The sequence below is a fragment of the Apodemus sylvaticus genome, chromosome 1, assembly GCF_947179515.1.
Source record: "Apodemus sylvaticus chromosome 1, mApoSyl1.1, whole genome shotgun sequence".
NCBI lineage: Eukaryota > Metazoa > Chordata > Mammalia > Rodentia > Muridae > Apodemus > Apodemus sylvaticus.
This window is the reverse complement of record NC_067472.1, coordinates 63,127,460-63,145,527: the sequence shown is the minus strand read 5'-3', so window position 1 is coordinate 63,145,527 and position 18,068 is coordinate 63,127,460. Positions and strand designations below refer to the sequence as shown.

The 18,068-nt window shown below is 55.0% G+C and overlaps 1 protein-coding gene across 1 annotated transcript; it reads right to left on the bottom strand.

The window, feature by feature from the left end:
* Window positions 1-58: 58 nt before the first annotated feature.
* Dusp8 (dual specificity phosphatase 8) lies at window positions 59-15,755 on the bottom strand. The gene is made up of 7 exons (XM_052195045.1): window positions 15,402-15,755; window positions 10,344-10,666; window positions 8,806-8,944; window positions 4,409-4,575; window positions 3,522-3,681; window positions 3,198-3,321; window positions 59-2,964 (listed from the first exon to the last, which is right to left on the bottom strand). The coding sequence occupies exons 2-7, from the start codon at window positions 10,572-10,574 to the stop codon at window positions 1,869-1,871; spliced, it is 1,917 nt and encodes a 638-aa protein (XP_052051005.1). The 5' UTR covers window positions 10,575-10,666; window positions 15,402-15,755; the 3' UTR covers window positions 59-1,868.
* Window positions 15,756-18,068: the final 2,313 nt, after the last annotated feature.

The window sequence follows — 18,068 nt, the reverse complement described above, 5'->3', positions numbered from 1 at the left end:
GGTCCAACTGGTGGCCCATACCACTGTCTCCCGTACAGCAGTAGAGTGGGGACAGGGAGGGGGAGCTAGTGCACCCTCCCCACCCAGGGTCACCTCAGAAATCCAATGACAGACAGGAGGCAAATTTACATAATTAATAATAATTATTATAATAATAATTAACCAATAATAATAAATACTTAAACCTCTAATCCATAGATTGCAAATACAACAATAGCTTATTTTCTCAAGGATTGGGATGGGTGGGATCAAGAGAACTGGGACAGGACTTTTGCTTAAGAAGGAGGGTGACAGGGACATAGGGAGCAGGTCAAAAGAAGAACAGACAGAAGGACACAGCAAGAGAGGTGGGGTAGAAAGTTGCCACCCTAGGTCCTTCCCCAGATACCTGTTAACAAGCCCCTGGCTTCTTCCTCAAAGGACAGACCCACTGCAAGACTTGAAGACATCTGAGGGCAAGAACCCCTATTCTGCCTCAAAGCTTTGGGTCCCCAATAGTCCAAGAGGATATTCAGCAAGGGTGGCTGGCACTTTTCTCCTTGTCCTTCTCCTAGATTAGCTCTGAGCCTAAAAAGCCACCTTGGGTGGAGGCTAACGTATCATCTTGAAGACACTGGGAAAGTACCCTGGCCTGGAAGGGAGCATGCCGAGGGGCTCTCTCCTGCGAAGCCCTGTAGGGGATGGGACAGTCATAGGGGACTTCCCCAGCATCTGTCCTTAGGTGGAGTCTTCCTCTGCTTGGAGACAGTTCTCCTAACGCTGAGGATTTCCACTTCCTAGAAGCCTAAGGGCTTGGGAGGTGCTCTCTTCCACCTGCTTCAAGGGCCCCTCAACCTGCAGGTGCAGTAGAATTCCAAGACCTACCTGCAGCAGGAAAAGCCCAGAATGAGAGCTTGAATCTACCCCCATTCTTACTGGGCCTAGAGCTCCCCTCTGACCAGCAGAGATAGCCCCTGCCAGCCCCAGCTACCTTAGCTCCTCCTGCTGGCGTTGGACATGGTCCCAGTACATGCTGGGGAAGTCTACTGGGCTTCCCATTAGACAGGGCCACCTGCAAAGGAAAGAGAGATGCTTCCTCTGAATGGCTTCCTGGGCCTTTCTAAGGAACTGGGCCTCACTCTCACAGGAGTGACGCCCGCCATCCTTGCCTTCGGAGCTACCTCATCTGGCTTTCAAAAACCCCCTTGTCTAAGTCTCCCTGAAAACTCTGGTCCACTGTGCCCAGTGCCCACCAACACCTGCCAGGTAACAGCCCTGGGGTGAAGGGCAGAGAAGGTATCCCTATGCCACAAAGACTTGGCAATTTGAGGTGTGGGGACACTGCTGGTGGGGCCTTCTGCAGGGACACTAGGGTTTCCCCCTCCCCCTACCTATGGCTTTGCTGCAGAGCCCAAGACAGGAGAGACAGGAGAGGAAAGACCAGGAGAGGAGGGAAAGGAAAGGGAGGGGTCTGCGGCTCAGTTTGTGGCAAGTAAGGGTTTGGGTTTTTTGTTTATTTTTGTTTTCATTTTCCCCCTTTTTCTTATGTAAAAAGTGCAGGAAAGCTGGGCAGCTCTTTGAAAGGTCAGTAATATTTCCAGAGGGGAGGGGCAAGGAGGGGCCTAGGCCTGTCAACCCAGTTTGGGATTGAAGGTGGCCTCATATTGCTTAGAAACCTGTTTCAGTTTAAATACCAGACAGTAAAAACAGAGCTTTAGGGCCGCCCCGCACAGTTGCCAGATCACTAGCTTAAATAAATAAAAAAATCGAAATATTTACTTCTTGATAAAAATCGCAGTAAAACCATTTACCTTTTCTGTGTGTTTTTATATATAATATATATTTATACCTGGCCTGACTGGAGCAAGGGCACAGGGACTCCTGAAGGATCACGATACTTCAATGACCTCCACGCTGCCAGAGAAGCTGGTTTGCTTGCCCAGGGCTGCCAGCTCCTCACCACGTGCCCGCCCCTCCACCATGCCCTCTTCGAACTCCATCTGGCAGCTGCGCCTCTTGAACTGTGCATCTGCAGCAGGCTCCTCCGGCCAGCCGGTCCGCACATCCCGCCGCCGCAGGTCGCTGCCGCTGCTGCTACTGCTGCTGCTGCTGCCGCTGCCGCTGCCACCACTGCTACCACTGCCGTTACCGGGTCCAGGTGCGCCTGCGCTCGCCCGGCCAAAGGCGGAGAACACAGCGCCAGGACCCTGCGCGCCCTCGGGGCTGAAGCACCAGGGTCCGTCGGGCGACGGTGTACCTGGGGAGTCCAGTGGCGGCGCCCAGGCCCCGGGGCCAGCCGGCTGGCCAGGGCCAGGCAGCCCGGGCGCCGACAGGGCCGAGAGGCCGTGCCGCGGAGTCTGCCGGGCCGTGTCTCCAAAGTTCAGGCCCAGGCCATGCGCGGGGGAGCGGGCAGGAGAACTGGCCGGGGGACGTCGGCGGCGGGGTCGTGGGCGGCACTCTGGAACAGAGTCCGGGCTGTCCGGGCTGGGCGAGGGCAGGCCCAGCGTGCCCCCAGACGGGCTGTCCAGCTTGCAGAGTTTCGGGGCTTCGCCGGGGTCGGGTGGGCCGGGAAAGTCGGGCCTCCTGCTGGGCGCATAGGCCGACTTGATGTCCAGGGAGAAGGAGCGCTTGAGGCGGTTGGTGTCCTGGAGGCGGTCAGAGGAGAGGTGCAGGCCACGCAGGCCCTGCTGCAGTGCGCTGGTGGCTGGAGCTGTGCTGGGGATCAGAGCATCCCCTCCAGCACTTGGACTGCCCTCCTTGGCTGCTGAGGCTGCCTCGCTCCCAGTGGCAGCGCTCTCTGAGGTAGATGGTGGCAGCCGGGGCAGTGGGATGCCTGCTGCCGGGCCCATGAGGGGCTCAGGGGTCCCCAAGTGAGGTCCATCACTCTGCAGGGCAGCCAGCAGCTTCAGACTCCTCTCATACTCCAGCAACTGGCCCAGGAAGTTGAAGTTGGGCGAGATGGAGGGGCGCCGATCCTTCACAAACCTGAGCGAGCAAGGGGCATTCCTGGTCAGAACAGCCTCGTCCCTGATTTCCCTCCCGTGCAGCACCAACTGCAAACCTTTAAGTACCCAAGCTCTGTGTCGGGTGCAGGTTTCCCTCCCTGCCAGGATAGTAATTTGTACAATCCAAGTGGGTGGAGCGAGGAAAGGCAGGGCAATGCTGTTAGCCATTGGCTGTGGTGTTCCCTAGGTCCCTAGGGCCCAGGAGGAGAATACCTGTATGCGTCGTCAGAAGACATGCCCATGGTTTTCATGATGTACGCGATGGCAATGGTGGCAGAGCGAGAGATGCCAGCCAGACAGTGGACAATGACTTGGCAGCTGGACAGCTTGGCTTTATCTGGGGGCAGGTGGATGGTGGGGGATCAGGTGAGGGCTGAGACTGCACAGGTAGGCCCCAGCCCTCCCTATGGCAGACAGTGCTGGTAACTTCCCAGAGCTGGGTGGCCCTCCCAGTCCTCCCCTCCGCCTCTGTCTAGTCTTCCTCTAGCCCAGCCTCTTCCATCCTCTAGAGACACACACCCCCTCTCTTCCCCTCACCAATAAACTCAATGGACTTGTCCAGCCAGGGCAGCAGCTTTTCACAGTAGTTGTCATTGATGGGGATGCGCATGAAACGGCTCTCACAGATGAAGTCCGGTTTAGGGCAGGAGTTGCTGGCATTGAGGACATAGCTTATTCCGTTTTGGGTCATCAGATCCTGGAGGGATAGGAAGATGGGTCAGAATGGGGTAGCAGAGAAAAGCAAAGCCTCCTGGTGGGAGAAGAACCATTCGCTCTTTCTCTCTCTCCCTCCCCCCCCCCCTCTCTCTCTCTCTCTCTCTCTCTCACACACACACACACACACACACACACACACACACACACACACACACACACGCACGGACTCTAAAGTCTTGTGATGCCACACAGAAGGACTCTAAAGTCTTGTGATGCCCCTGAGCCTCAGATTTTGTTCAAGATCCTGCCATATGGGAAAAGACTGGGTCCAGAAACCCTTTCTCATCTCGACCATGGAGCCCACAGGATGCTACAGGAAGGATGGCTTCTGCAAGCCACACCCACAGGCAGCACTGGGCTCCCAGGAATTTTATGGTTGCCTGGGCGGTGCCTTCAACCTTTTCCCTCCTCACCATTTTTAAAACACGGGATTCTTTCAGAGCTGGCCAGGGGCCCAGTGACAGAAGCAGTTTGGCATGCAGGCTTCCAGCCCCACCACAGAAGAGAACTGGGAGCCTGCCTCTCTCTCCATCAGCCTCGCTGTGTTCCTGCCGGGGCCATGCTGGAGGCCAGTGGGTGGGCGGGCTCAGGGTCCTCCTGTGATCCCAGCTCATGCTCATCTAATCCTCCTTTCAGACCACCCTAGGACTTCAATCCAGAGCCAGCCATCCCTTCCTCCCATCGGCAGTGACCCCTTGCGTACTCACCTTGTTCAGGACATCTTTCTGAGAGCCCAGGTAGAGGTGAGGCAGGATTCGGGTCAGGCCAACACTGGGCACAGGCAGGCAGGGCTGAGAGAGGCTCATGGATGGTAGGGTGGCAGGCTTGCCCTCACAGAGGCCAGGGAAGCAGGAGGAGAAGGTGGCAAAGCCTCCTGGGGGAGGAGACACAGAAGGCTCTTCAGGCGGCTGGCCAGCTGGGGCAGGAGAGAGGTCCTCTGGGCTTTGCCACACCCTGCAGACCCCGAGCCCAGCCTGCTTCTGGCCTGGCACCTGGGCTCCTGCTGGCAGGCTACTTGTTCTTCTCTGCAGCACTGGGGGTGTGCTGCTGCCCATTTAGAGCAGGCACCTACGCCCACATTCCTCCTCAAGCTAATTAGGGACTGGCTCAGGGGCACTGCTTTGATGCCCATAAATGTGGGGTCAAGGTGGCCTGTCGCATGGCACACGGGAGCCAGGCAGGGGATTGCTTAGACCTCATTAGGGGTCTCTTATTCCCCAGGTATGACATGGTAAGTCCTTCTCCAGCCCCTGGCCTGGAGCCAGCCTGGCATTTAGCCTCTCTCCTTGCTGATGCAATCCTTCTCTGACTCCAGCTGGCTGGAAGCCACAGGCCTGGGCTCCAGTGCCAGGTCTGGGAGGAAAGGGCTTCTGAGGTGGGGCCTCTTTGGGCATGACATCACCCACTGGAATTGCCATAGCCCACAGGGCATTTGTGGTTCGGTCATGGCTCCAGTCTACCCAGCAGATGGCAGAGAAGCAGGGTAGAGTCTGCACACAGGGCACACACAGCCTGCTCTCTGTGGCCATTGTCTAGAGACATCCAAGATCTAGACACTTGGCTGGGGAAAGAAACCTTCCACCAGTCTGAGATACCCAAGCTGGCTCCTCTGGTATGTCTGACTCAGTGACCATGGGCAAAGCGTGCCTCTGGCCTCAGTTTCCTTATTTTCCTGCCACACAGCATTGTTTAGAGGCTCGAAGAAAACAATTATCAAGATGTGAAAATAGACCCAGTCCTATCTGATCTGGCTGGGGTTCATGCAGAGACTGAGTAGCATCTATCTGGTGGCCACCAGCTCTCAACACGGTGAGGTGAGCTCAGTAGAACAGCACTTTCTATATTCCACAATGATAAGCTCTGACAAGCAAGTAGCCTGTTTCTGGTCTCAGTCATACCCCCACCCCCAAACACTCACTGCTTTTTCCCTAGTCTGGAGAGAGGCAGCTATGAAGGACCCAGGGATTTGGGGGGTTATCCAAGGCTATGGGGTGGATGGAAACGGGGACCCGAAGGTTGAGTGAGCGAGCCATGGCTAGTTGTTAAGTCTCATTGAGGCCCAGGAAATGCTCTGGCCATCCCTAAAGTTCATTCTTCTATAGACCATTCCCATACACTACCCCCTATGCACTGTATTTGGGAGGCCAGAGACAGTGCCCTCCCAAAATATTATGATGTTTATAAGAAGGCATATACAGAGATATACATTTGTTTGTGCAATGGACTTGGTATAGCTCACGTTACTGATTGACAGGCTTGCTCTGTTCTCATTACAGCCACCTACCCATAAGGATCTGGGGCATGTCAGCATCTCCAAGCCAAGTCTTGGACTGCAGAGACTGTCTCATAGCTGTGACATCACTGGCCCACATTCCACAGTGTCAGTACAACCCATAGGCTGTACTAACCCCTGGCTAAGGGCATGCCTGCCTGCTGTTTAAAAGGCTAAAGCCCCCTTTTCCTCCCCCTTTCTATAGTAACTCACATTGTGATGGTTAATGTTGTCAACTTGACAGAATCTAAAACCACTTGCCTATGGGGAGTTATCTTGAGTATGTTAATTGCTATGGAAAGACCCACGCTAATTGTGGACAGAACCATTCCCTGGGCAAGGGATCCTGGACAGTACAAAATGCAGAAACCGAGTTGAGCAGCGGTCTACCCACACATACTCTTCTGTTCCTGATTGTGGATGTGAAGTGATCAGGTACTTCAGGCTCCTGCCATCTTAATTGCCCCACCATGATGGTTGTACCCTTATCTGTGAGCCAGATAAACCTTTGCTCCTGGAAGTTGTATTTGACTAGGCATTTGATCACAGCAGCAGAAATGTAGCCAAGGCATACTGACATCTAGCTTATAACTCGTTCCCAATAAAACTCCAACTTTACTTAAGGAAAAAAGTTGGACTACCCTCCCCATTACCCTCCCCACAAACCACATCACTGTGGGGGCACTGTTTGAGTTCCCTCTCCTGGTTCCCTTCACTGGCCATCCCCATCTCCTTGAGCTTCCTGTGAGCACCAGCCTGAGGGTGATATGCAAAGGCCTGACCTCGGGTGTTTTTGGCTAGGAGGCCAAGGAGCTCTGTGTGCACTGTGAAACCATCCCCAGCCCCTGATCAGTCTGCTTTGGATTGTACAGTAGCTCAGCAGGAGCTGGCCAATGTGGTATCACTTTGAGCCCATCTCACGCTGCATTGACCAGGAGGACTCCCTAGCTCAGTATTTGGATGAAGGAGGACAAGGACTCAAACTTGACAGGGCAGACGTGCAGAACTGGAGGGAGCTATCTAGAGCACAACCAGGTCCAAATGAACCATCTGGGAAGAGTCCAGTCCAAGACTACCCCAGTCTCCATTTGTTCTTGCCCCTTGCCCTTTACTCCTTAGAGACGGGCACTATCAGGTTTGGGGTTGTCCTGCTAGGACCAGGAAGGGTGCAGTTCTGGAGCCCTTTGTGTTTTCAGAAGAACCTTGTCCACCATTCAGGACTAGGGTGCTGAGTTGGGCCCTAGAAGGGTTCCTATATGCTTAGTGGGTTTGCAAAAAGGTCCAAACTCCTCTCCCTCACAAACTAAGCCCGGAGGTTGGAGCTAGGATACAGCTATGTGGCTTCTGGTTCTAAGAATTCATACATGCACAATGTTATGAGTTCTACCCAGACAGGCTCAGCATCTGTACAGATGTCAGAGGTGGGGTGCATGCACATATGCATGTGGCTGATACCATAGGCTCAGGGCACATAGACACACAGATATGCTTGGATCATAGTGGCCCAGACTGTAGTAGGACATAACTCACATCCAAATGTACACAAAGGCACTGGCCCTACCCATGATACTGAGTCTCCAAACCACCTCAGAGACCCTCAGACTGGGTTCATCTCCCTAGCATCTACCTAGCAGTTTAACTAAAGCAGTCCAGGCCCTTCCAGCCTTCCTCTCAGGTTGGGCTTGATGCCATGGTACTCATGGGATTCTGGTGCCATTGAACTAGCCTGGCCACCCACTCACGTATTCCACTCCATATGTAGTGGGTGTGGAGGACATTCCATCCACTATGTGCTATGCAGAGGCTACCAGCATGGGCAGAGGGCATCAGCAAAGGCCCTAGATTCCAGCCATCTGAGCAGGCATCCTAGAACAAGCCCACTCTGGCAGCTATTTGGGAATCCAGGCTGCCTCCCGAGGAGGTACAGTCTACAAAAGGCCTTTCAGCCATGGCCTGAGGGTGAGTGTGCCTAAGCACATGATATTGAGTGGGAGCCTGAGCCATGCGTCAGTGAGTGTGTGTGTGTGTTTGTGTGTGTGTGTGTAAGAGAGAGAGAGAGAGAGAGAGAGAGAGAGAGAGAGAGAGAGAAAGAGAGAGGAGAGAGAGAGAGGAGAGAGAGAGGAGAGAGAGAAAGAGGAGAGAGAGAGGAGAGAGAGGAGAGAGAGAAAGAGGAGAGAGAGAGAGGAGAGAGAGAGAGAGAGGAGAGAGAGAGGAGAGAGAAAGGGGAGAGAGAGAGAGAGAAAAAGAAGAGAGAGAGGAGAGAGGAGAAAGAGGAGAGAGAGAGAGGAGAGAGAGAGAAAGGAGAGAGAGGAGAGAGAGAGAGAGAGAGGAGAGAGGAGAGAGAGAGAGAGAGAGAGAGAGAGAGAGAGAGAGAGAGAGAGAGAGAGAGAGAGACTCTGAGTAGGGCTTGGAGGCCAGCTGGCCAGGCTGCTTTTGGAGCACAGGCAACCCAGAGAGATACTTCTGGTCCCTCAGGTAGCGGCCATGATGGAGTAGGCCATTATGAGATAATCTGTGACCAGCTGGTACCTTCTCTGGGTAAGGCTCCTGCTATGTTACCAGTGCTGGGATAGACTGAGGTAAAAAAGCCTTTACTTCCTCTCCTTGAGACAAAGACAGTTTGTTTCCTGGCCTCCTCTCTACCAAAAACTTGGCTTGGAGACCTCCTGCTTGTCCACCTGTCCTGCTGTTGCAGGTAGAAGTGGGTTTTGAGAAGTCCAGAGGTACTGTCCCAACAGTTGCGGACAACACTTTTCCTCTGACACTCCTAGTCCTAGCCAAATGCATGGAAGAGAAAGCATCCCACAGTCCTGGCCCAGCCCTGGAGTTCACCTGTGAGGATGGCCACGCTGTCGAAGCAGCCGTCCAGCTTGCTGAGCAGGATGGACAGGAAGCTGTCTGCTGCCAGCACGCTGGCATCTCGTGTGCTCTGGTCATACACCACCACATCCTGTGGTTCTGTGGCATCCACCTAGGGGACCAAAAGGGCGGAAGTTAGGCTGCTTGGAAGAGCAAGAGGACAGGAGAGACAGGGATCTGCGGTCATCCTCCCTCCCACTTCATCTGCTGGGTGCACAGGTATGAACACACTTGGAGGGGCAGAAAAGCCCATGGCTCCACTAGCAGGCTTTGTACCAGGCAGGGACTAGGGGTCGGGTGGCTTGAGTTGCCCTTCATTGGCAAAATCATAGAACCAGAAATGTTAATGAGGCATAGGCAAGTCTAATGGGGCCTCTGAGAGCACACACATAGCCCGCACTGCCTCCCGGGCTTCCTGGAAGGCTGGTACCTCTCTTCTTATTTATTCTCCCCCAGTTCCTCATGGAGAAACTCCCCTTCCCAAACACCGCCAGGTCAGGAGGCGAGGCTGGAGGCTGGGGTTTCTCCTGCCCTTTACCCCATTGTGGTAGCCTTAGGGCCAGATGTTGAGGGGCTTTTGCCTCAGACAGACTGATGTCCCCGCCTCCCAAGCACACTCAGTCTTTAAGCCAGCTGAGCTGTCAACCCCAGGCTGGATGATGTCATCAGCAGCCAATAGAATTGCACTCTGGCTGGAGTCCTCGCTGGGGGTGATTAATCACTGGATTCCCTTCATTGGCACCACAGGGAGCTTGTTCTGGCCTTGGAGTGGGGGACTCCCGACAAGCGGCATCCCACCTGGGTTTCCTCACATCATAGCTTGGAGTCAGGCAGTTCGGAAATCGAAATCCTTCTAAAGCCCCTGCTCTGTTGGAATGACCCTCTAACCCAAAAGAGGTGGGAGAAGTTGGTAACTGCTAGCCTGTCTCGGGCCACAAATGCTCCTGAGACAGGCTGGTCCCTCCCCAGCTACTGCACTTGATAGTCCTGGGAAGAAAGCTGCCCCTTCTTCCATAAAACGATTATCCTTTCTGGGGGCCACAGAGAACATTCTGCCTCACTGAAGACTCCAGGAGGTGGGAAGAGAAATGGAGAGGCTAGCGAAATGGCCTGCCTACTATACTCCCCTCAGTCTTCCCCTCCTGGCCTCACCACAGAGTGGCCAGAGCCAGCTGTCCTGTCATCAGCACGCACCATCCGCCACATCTGCCCTGCTCTACCCTCCGTGCAACCCCACTTCCCTCACCTATTCAGTATTCTTCCCTCGGAATCTGCCTTGTACATGGGAAGACTTCTAGAGGAAGGCCTCACTAGAGACCTGGCCTACGGCACTCCCAGCTGTGACCCCAAGGAACCCAGTCTGGAATTAAGGGACCTCGGAAGGAAAATGCTTCATCAGAGGACTCTTGGCACCAGGCGTAGGAGCTCCTCTGTCTCTTTCAGAGGAGACATGCATGCTTGCTCAGGGACAGTCAGGCCTAGAGATGAACGCAAGGGTGGGGCACGGGTACCTGGCTTCGGGTAGCCGGCTGGATAAGCTCAGCAATGGTCACTTTGCCCTGCTGAAGGCGGCGCTTCACCAGTTTTGAACAGCAGATATTCACAGAGCTCAGCACGTGGCAGCTGTTATACTCCACGAAGGATCGACTGTCGATGACCAGGGGGCCCCCGGGGCCGCCACGCAGCAGGCTGGCCAGTTTCTTTGCATCCATCACCTTCCTCGGGAGCCGATCCCCAGCCATGGTGGGGTGGTAGGCAGTGGGGAGAGTGATCCCTGATGTGAGGAGGGCGTGGCCTTGCAGCGTTCTGGGTACTCTAGTGCATGGTGCCAGACCTGAGAGAAAGGTGAATGGTCAGCAGATGGTGGGATCTGGGTAGCTACAGCTGGCTCCCAGGCAGGCCCTGTGTTTGGTACCTGGCACGTCCTTTGAGCCCTTCCTCCTGAATGGGTGAGCCAATGCCTTACCCAGTGGGGTGAGTGCATAGAAGAGACCCTGACCACCCCCTGCTCTGCCGGGGTTCGAGTATAAGGCAGAGGATAAATGGGGTCCTTATTATGGGTTCTGGGGTGCAGCTATACCTGTGCCTTTCTCAACCTCTGTCCTGATGATCTCTGCATTTTCCTCTTCTCGGGACCCTAGGATACAAAGCTTGACTGTTCTTTTCTCAGGTAGGGGCTCTCAGACCTCCTTCCCTTTCTTGGTACAGTGCTGAATGGCCAATTCCCAGAATCCATCTCCAGAAAAGGTCCTCTAAGTTCATAATCTTGATGCTGGTAGATAGAGGAGCAGGACCAGCAGGATCACCCCCTTTGCCCCCATCCCTGCTCATGGGCTCCTAGAAGCTGAAGGCCAGGTACTAGGGAGCTCCTGTTATACTGTTCCTGATGGATGCGTCAGGCTGAGGTTGCTGCACTCCACCCACTGTACAAAGGGATGGGATTTGTCAGCCCTAGGCTGTGGTACCTGGGATGCCTGGAGGTGCTGGACCTTCTGCATTGCCCCAGAAACTCTTGGGCTGAAGAATATGTGGAGGGACTGAAACTGGCCAGCATCAGAGGACCTAGAAGCCCTGTTCTTCAGGCTTTATGACTCTCATCTGTCAGGTGCTGTCTCCCCTGGAGCCCCCAGGACGCATGCAGTGTCAGGACAATAAGGCTTGAGGCAGTGGAAGGTAAAATAGCAGGGCAGACACAATATTCCCTTCATCTAGCCTTACACATGTAATGGAGTAGGAAGGAACTTGGCTCTCTGGACAATCACCTGAGCCCCTTCCAGGCCTGATCCATTCCCACTCCTCTACTGCAGTCGTATGGGTACCTAAATGGGGCTACCATGCTGGTACAAGGGCACAACTTCCAAAACCCTAGCCAGTGTAGTCAGTAGGGCCTTTGGGATGCTAATCCCTGACATCTATGTGCGTCTCAGACCTCTCTGCAAGTCCTTCACTGGGGAACCAGGCCTGGGCTGGTCGCACTGGGGAATCTCAACAGCAACAGACTACCTGACAAGGGGTCCTCTGTCTGCTGAAAACATTCTGACTTAATGCTTATGTTAGATGCTCAGGGTCATTTCCCTGAGTTCCAACTCGAATCTCACATGAGGGAACAACAGGATAGTGGTTAGGCCAGAAGAACCAGTGGGCTTTCCTACAAGCAGAGCTGGACACTGGGACTTAAAGCCCAGGATTCTTAGAGGCTCATGGGTCAGGATGCTGGGGTGCAGAAGGGCCTTTTCTGAGTCCCTTGGCCCTTTCACCCAGCAGTGTCCACCTCCTCCCAGGTGACGTGGGTTAACTGCATCGAGGGAAGCTGAGAGCTACCAGTATAGGGAGCTAGAAGGCACAGCCACACCCTCTCTCTGCAGCAGCCCTTGAGCCACCCTGAGGGGAGTTTTGCTAGGGTTGCCCTATCTGAAGACCCTCATCAGAACCCCAGAAGGGGACTGTAGCTGAGGATGGCAGGGAAGGGAGACCCAGACGGAAGGGCAGAAAAGAGCAGGTTGGTGGCAGGTGGGATGGGGGCGGCTAGACTCAGGCCTGATACCTGTCCCTTCCTCTACCTCCGAGGGAACCCTGAGAACTGGAGCTGGGCCCTATTAACCGTTACAGTATTGTTATTTGCAGCAGAGGGGGACTCATTAGCAAGTTAGCACCTCCGATGTTGCCATGGCAACAGCAGAGGTGCCAGGCAACGGCTGCTCCTACTGCAGCAGCCACCAAGAAGCAGGCTGCTCTGCAGATTAGGCAGGTCTCCCTCCTCTCTGCTCCCACTCCTCCATGGCAGGTGCCCAGGAGCTCTAGTCCGTAACTCAAAGACAGCAATGAAGCCCCTTACTCCAACCCTGCCCAACTTGGCTCTAATTCCCAGGACCCAGCCCCACACTGCAGCTCACTGGCTCCCTATTCCTCTGAGGCCATCTGTATACTGCCCTGCAAAGATTTGGATGAGCCCCCTCACATAGGAAATTCTGCACTACACTGGTCTTCAGTAACACATCCTAACAGCACCTCTTTGTACCCTCACCCCTGGCTTCCTCGATGTTGGGCATCAGGTCTAGAGCTGGATAGAACTCATCGGGGCTTGAAATAGATATGTAGGGTCAGTTTTGAGAAGGTCAGGAGGGCGCAGACAGATCATGCAAAATATTAGCAAAGCATATGTTCTCAAGCACTCCCTGCCCAGTTCTTCCCAGGAAGAACAGCTATCAGTCTGTTCATTGGGAGCCTTGAATGGGGTTGGGGGCTGGTCAAGACCCTTTATGCAGAGGCTGTAGGCCTTCAAAGAATTTTGAGCCAGGAGACAAGCATTCCTAAATTCAAAGTCAAGAGGAAGCCTTCCCCAGGCCACACCCCTCAAGAGGTTCCCAGACAGCCCCCTTTGCTAGAGGTCTGGTCCACAGCTCTTGTGGCACTGTCCCCTGAGCACAGGAACACTCCCCTTTGTACAGTGACAGATGCATGACTTATTGACAATCCATCTTGTCCCTGAGTGCAATTACACATGTGTCCATCTGCACATATATAAGACATTACAGTCTCCTGGAGTGCACGACTGACACATACAGTTGCAAACACATCCTTGTCTTCTGCATACCACAGGCCTCTGGTGCCCACATACCAAGTGCCAGTCCATTGCCTTTCACACTGGGGTTCCCACACAACATGTTCTGGTCCCTGAGTCCTTAAGTGACCAGTAAAAGCCTGAGTCCTGGGGGGTATCCTCACGAATCTACTCCTGCTCAGTGCCTAGTGACAAAAAACTCCCTACTTCTAGAAATGGCTGCCAAGACCATTAGCCACTATAAGACTGGGTCCCTTCTCACAACGGTCTGACCTGGGCATCTCTGCTCACAGCCAGGCAGGCTCTCAGGAAAGAGCCAGAAATTAGGGGCCCAAGATGCTGAAATGCCAGCTCACTGTCACACTGGGCACTTCTGATGACTGGCAGAGGCCATCTCCTAGAGGGAGGGGCTCAAATGTTCCTGCATGGCAGTTTAGCCCTTGGCCTCTCTGGCCAGGCTACCCTGCACCCTTGCCCTTGGAGAGAGTACAGAAACATTGTCTCAGTCAGGCAAATGGCCAGGCCAAAAAGAGACAGTGGAGGCAGGAGGGAGCTGTGGTCCTGAAAGGTCCAGTCAGGTTGTCTGGCTCACACATTTCTTAGGACCACAGCATAACTATCTCTCCTGCTGTGGGTTCAGCCTCTGTCCCTGCCTCCTCTGTGAGCTGCATATAGGACTCTCTCCAAACCCACAGATGTACCCCACCGAAACACTGTCCAGTTGAAATTTCTGGGTTGGAACCTCAGTATCAGCCCAAGAAGAAAGATGTTGGCAGGAATCCTATACACATTGACTTGAAGCATCTTTTTGTGTCTGTGTTCAGTGCTAAGTCCCCAGAGGCATCCTTAAGTATCCCCAAGGGCGCAGGGCAGGAGGGAAAGAGAACCTGCCCAGCAACACTCCCAAGATCCCTAAACCAACTGCAGCAGTCAGCCATAAAGATGAACCTACAGCTCCTGGTCACATGATCTGCTCATCTGTAGCAGGTGCCTGTTAACCAAGTAGTGAATGCACGGGGACTCTGACCTCCCAGGGCAGAGCCTGGCACTGTAAGCTATGCTCACCCACCCAGCTACCCTAGGAACAAGTAAATGTGAGGGTGGGTCTACAGGTCACTGGATTTCCATTCTGAATTCATTCATTTCATACAGTCAAAGAAGCCATGCCCCTGACCCGAAGCACCTCCATCTCCACCCCATGCTGCACAACAGAGCATTGCAGATGCCACACTGGTCCCCCACCCCCATCACTGCACCATCAAGGTCCCCAATCACTCTGCTGCAGACACAGCATACTCGTCAACAAGGAGTCAGAGGCAAATTTATTCCAAGAGGTCTGATCTAGTGGCAGCTGAGCCTGTTCTTGCTCCTCCACCTGCAAGGTTTGGCACACGGGTACCAGTGGCATCTGACTGGCCGCTCCCTCCCAAGGTAGGCAGAAAGGCCAGGGAGACAGGCTGCAGGAGGCAGCGGTGCCGGCCCCTCCCCCAGCATCGCGCCTACTGCCTCTGCGTCTGGTAAGGATGTTCTTTATCCGCAGAGGCGAGTGGAGCACCATGAAGTGGGGGTGACGGGACAGCCATGCGAGCCGAAAAGTGGGGGGTCCTAGAGCTTCCTCTCCAGATAAGGACCCTACCGCAGGCCGGAACCGACCCTCTGGCGTCGGAGGTTTCGCATCCCCCTGCCCGCTGCAGCGCGGACGACCTTCTTCAAATCTGGCTGCCAGCGGGGGCGCCTCGCAGGGACTCTCACAGATTTGTGCTGGAGCTCAGCCCTCCCCCGCGAATCCCTAGGTCTCTTATGTATGTCCCTCCAGATAAGAAGGAATATGTAGAGAAAGACAGCTCACTGCAGGCGCGGATCTGCAGTGTGCGCTGCTCGCGAGGCAGAGCCATCTATTCCTTGGTGCTCCAAAAAGCTTCTTTCAGGGTGCACACCCGCAGAAACCTCCGCACGTCCCGGGCCCACACCCGGCTTAGGACCCGACCGATGTCAGCGCCTGGCTCACCTGGCTCTCGCTTGCCCTGGGGTTGCCCCCGACACCGGTGCCGCGCTCAGGGCGCCCGCTCCGTTCTGCCACCCATGGGCCCGTCGGGGGCCCGCGTAGCCGGGGCAAGGGCCGAAGAGGCGCGCGGGGCGCGTCGCCGCCGCCGCCGTCGTCGTCGCCGCCACCGCGGGGAGCGCTCGCTCGGGACGGAGCGCGCGTACTGCGGTCGGGCACGCGCGCTCACGGCGCGCATCCCAGCCCGCGACTTGGCGGGCGCGGCCGGCAGCTCCGGCCCGGCTCAGCGTCCGGCGTCCGGCGTCCGGGTGGGGCGGGGGTCCGCGGAGCCGGCTCGGCCACCCCGGGAGCCGCGAGTGACAGGCCCGGGGCGGAGGGCGGGGCTGCCGGTGGGGATGAGGTCATGCCGAGCGAAAAAGCCCCTGACGTCACCTACAGCCAATCAGAGTGAGCCGCTCGGGGGCAGGTGACGTCAGCGGAGCGGGCGCTGGGTGCGGAACCCTGGCGGCGGCCGTGGGTCTCTCTGCCACCGCCCTCCGTCCCCCCGCGCCCCAAGCTTCTCGGGCATCGGTCTTAAAGGAGCCATGCACGCCGCGGCTCCCCACCTCCAGGAAGCCTTCCCAGCCCAGTGTTCCTAGTATCCCCAAGAACCCTCAGCCTCGCGGTACTCTAACCTGCGCCTACTGTCCTAGTATGCAAGGGTCCCCTCTCTCGACTCGCCTGGACTGGACCTGTCGCGGGTTTCTCTCCTTCCCTTAGTCTTTGTTCGCGTGAGGACGCCCTCCCAGAGTGCGCCTCCCCTTCCCCAGTGTGGCCCAGGGAAAAGGGTCATGGGGAGCCGCGGCCCGCAAAGGGCCTTACCTGCAGTGTCCACGTTTGTCCTCTCCACGACCCCTGGAGGTAGAAGTCCAGCTCTCCACTTTGCGGGAGACGCTCCTAGACGATGTGGTTTGCCTCAGGTCACTCGTCCCGGGAAATCGGGGGTGGGGGTGGGGGGCGGGACTCCAGACCCACCGGTGTGTGCTCCCCAGGGTGGCGCTGCACCCCCACCTATGACATCCAGATCTTGACAGCTTCCAATGAAAAGCCGGTTGGAAACAGACCTCTCTACTCCCACCCGGACGTCTCCCGTGCCGGTTGGGGACTGTCGGCCCCATCCCACTGAGCGAACACAACCACGTGAGCACTCAGAACAAAACATGGATAATTACAACTAGGGCAGAAATACACAGGGGTCAGGCAGATCTGAAAGGAAGGGGAGTCTTGTGTCAAAGTGGTCCACCTGCAAACAGAAGTCACATTTCCCTTAGTTTCCCCCTCCTCTGGAACACATTATACAGCCCAGGTTGGCTGAAACTCTTTATTGTATCCTAGGCTGGTCTCAGTCTTCTGAGTGCTGAGATTACTAGCACCCACCATGATGCCAGACCACCTCAGACACTTCAAAAAAAGTAGCCCTGACTAGGTGACTGGGTAGACAGTGAGGTGACCAGATAACTCGAGTCTCCTGTGTGTGTGTGTGTGTGTGTGTGTGTGTGTTGGAGTGTCCTGAATTTACCCTGGAAGTACAGGTTCTCACTGGATGAAGGACAGAGTTTAGGAGATGACTGGTTGAAGGAAGGGTCATAGAAAGTGAAGCAGGCACAAAGGAGCACTCCTTTGCTAGTGTAGGTTAAGCGAAGAATACTACAAACCGTAGTAGGTGCAGGGCAAGGCTCCACAGGGACTGTCTCCTTTACCCTACTGTATCCTGCTTGGCTTGGTTCATTACGAATGTTTAGAAATGTCTTGCAGAAACCTCTCTATGTAGCCCAAGGGGAGTCTAGGAGTCTAGCCTGGGATTAATACAGGTTGGAGGGAAGAGGTGTCTCTGGCTCAGAAATAGCACAAAATAAACAAACAACTTGGGAGTGCTGCCAGGAAGGAGGCATGGGGAGCCCCAGGGATGCTTGGGGTTGGCTCTGGGTTCAGATTTTTGTCTTCCTGACACAGGCTGGGCCCTGGATGGAGGCCTCCTGCTGAAGATAGCCCTCGAGGCTGAAGATGGATTAAGTAACCTCTTACTCCTCTTACTCAGGTTAATGTTGGGGTGGCTGATGTCCTGGCTTCCTGCCCGCTCTGAACTCAAGAAATGGGTGTTGGGGTCTAGGAAGGGGGAGTAATGCAAGCTGAGACCTGGACAGGTTCAGGCAATCAGGTCATGAAGGATTTTGGAGGAGGCAGCAGAGCCCTGAAAGAGTTTGGGGACTGAAGGTGTGGAGGCTGACAAAGGAGTTGCGGGGTGCGGAGTGTGTGTGTGTGTGTGTGTGTGTGAGAGAGAGAGAGAGAGAGAGAGAGAGAGAGAGAGAGAGGAGAGAGAGAGAGAGCATGCTTTGCTTTTCTCTATTTTCATCAAGAGCAGCCTGATGGGTGTTCCTAAGAGGGCCTGAGAAGGTATCCAGGTGAGGAAGAGCGTGACAGGGTATGGTCTGATACTCCGCGAGTGCTCAATTAGATCTTGGTTATGCTGGGAGCAGATTCTTGCCAGGTTCTAGCAGCAGGGTACAGGCAACCTGGAGGTCCTTCTGGAAGCCCCAGGTAGATGGGCTTACCCAGCAGCCTATCCCCACACTTTTTTTTTTTAAGATTTATTTATTTTATTTATATGAGTACACTGTAGCTGTCTTCAGACAC

Coding starts and splice junctions, on each gene's coding strand:
- Dusp8 (XM_052195045.1), bottom strand. CDS start 10,574: ATGGCTGGGGATCGGCTCCCGAGGAAGGTGATGGATGCAAAGAAACTG. Junction 8,945..10,343: donor AGCCGGCTACCCGAAGCCAG/GTACCCGTGCCC, acceptor TTGGTCCCCTAG/GTGGATGCCACAGAACCACA. Junction 3,322..3,521: donor CAAGTCCATTGAGTTTATTG/GTGAGGGGAAGA, acceptor ACCTGCCCCCAG/ATAAAGCCAAGCTGTCCAGC.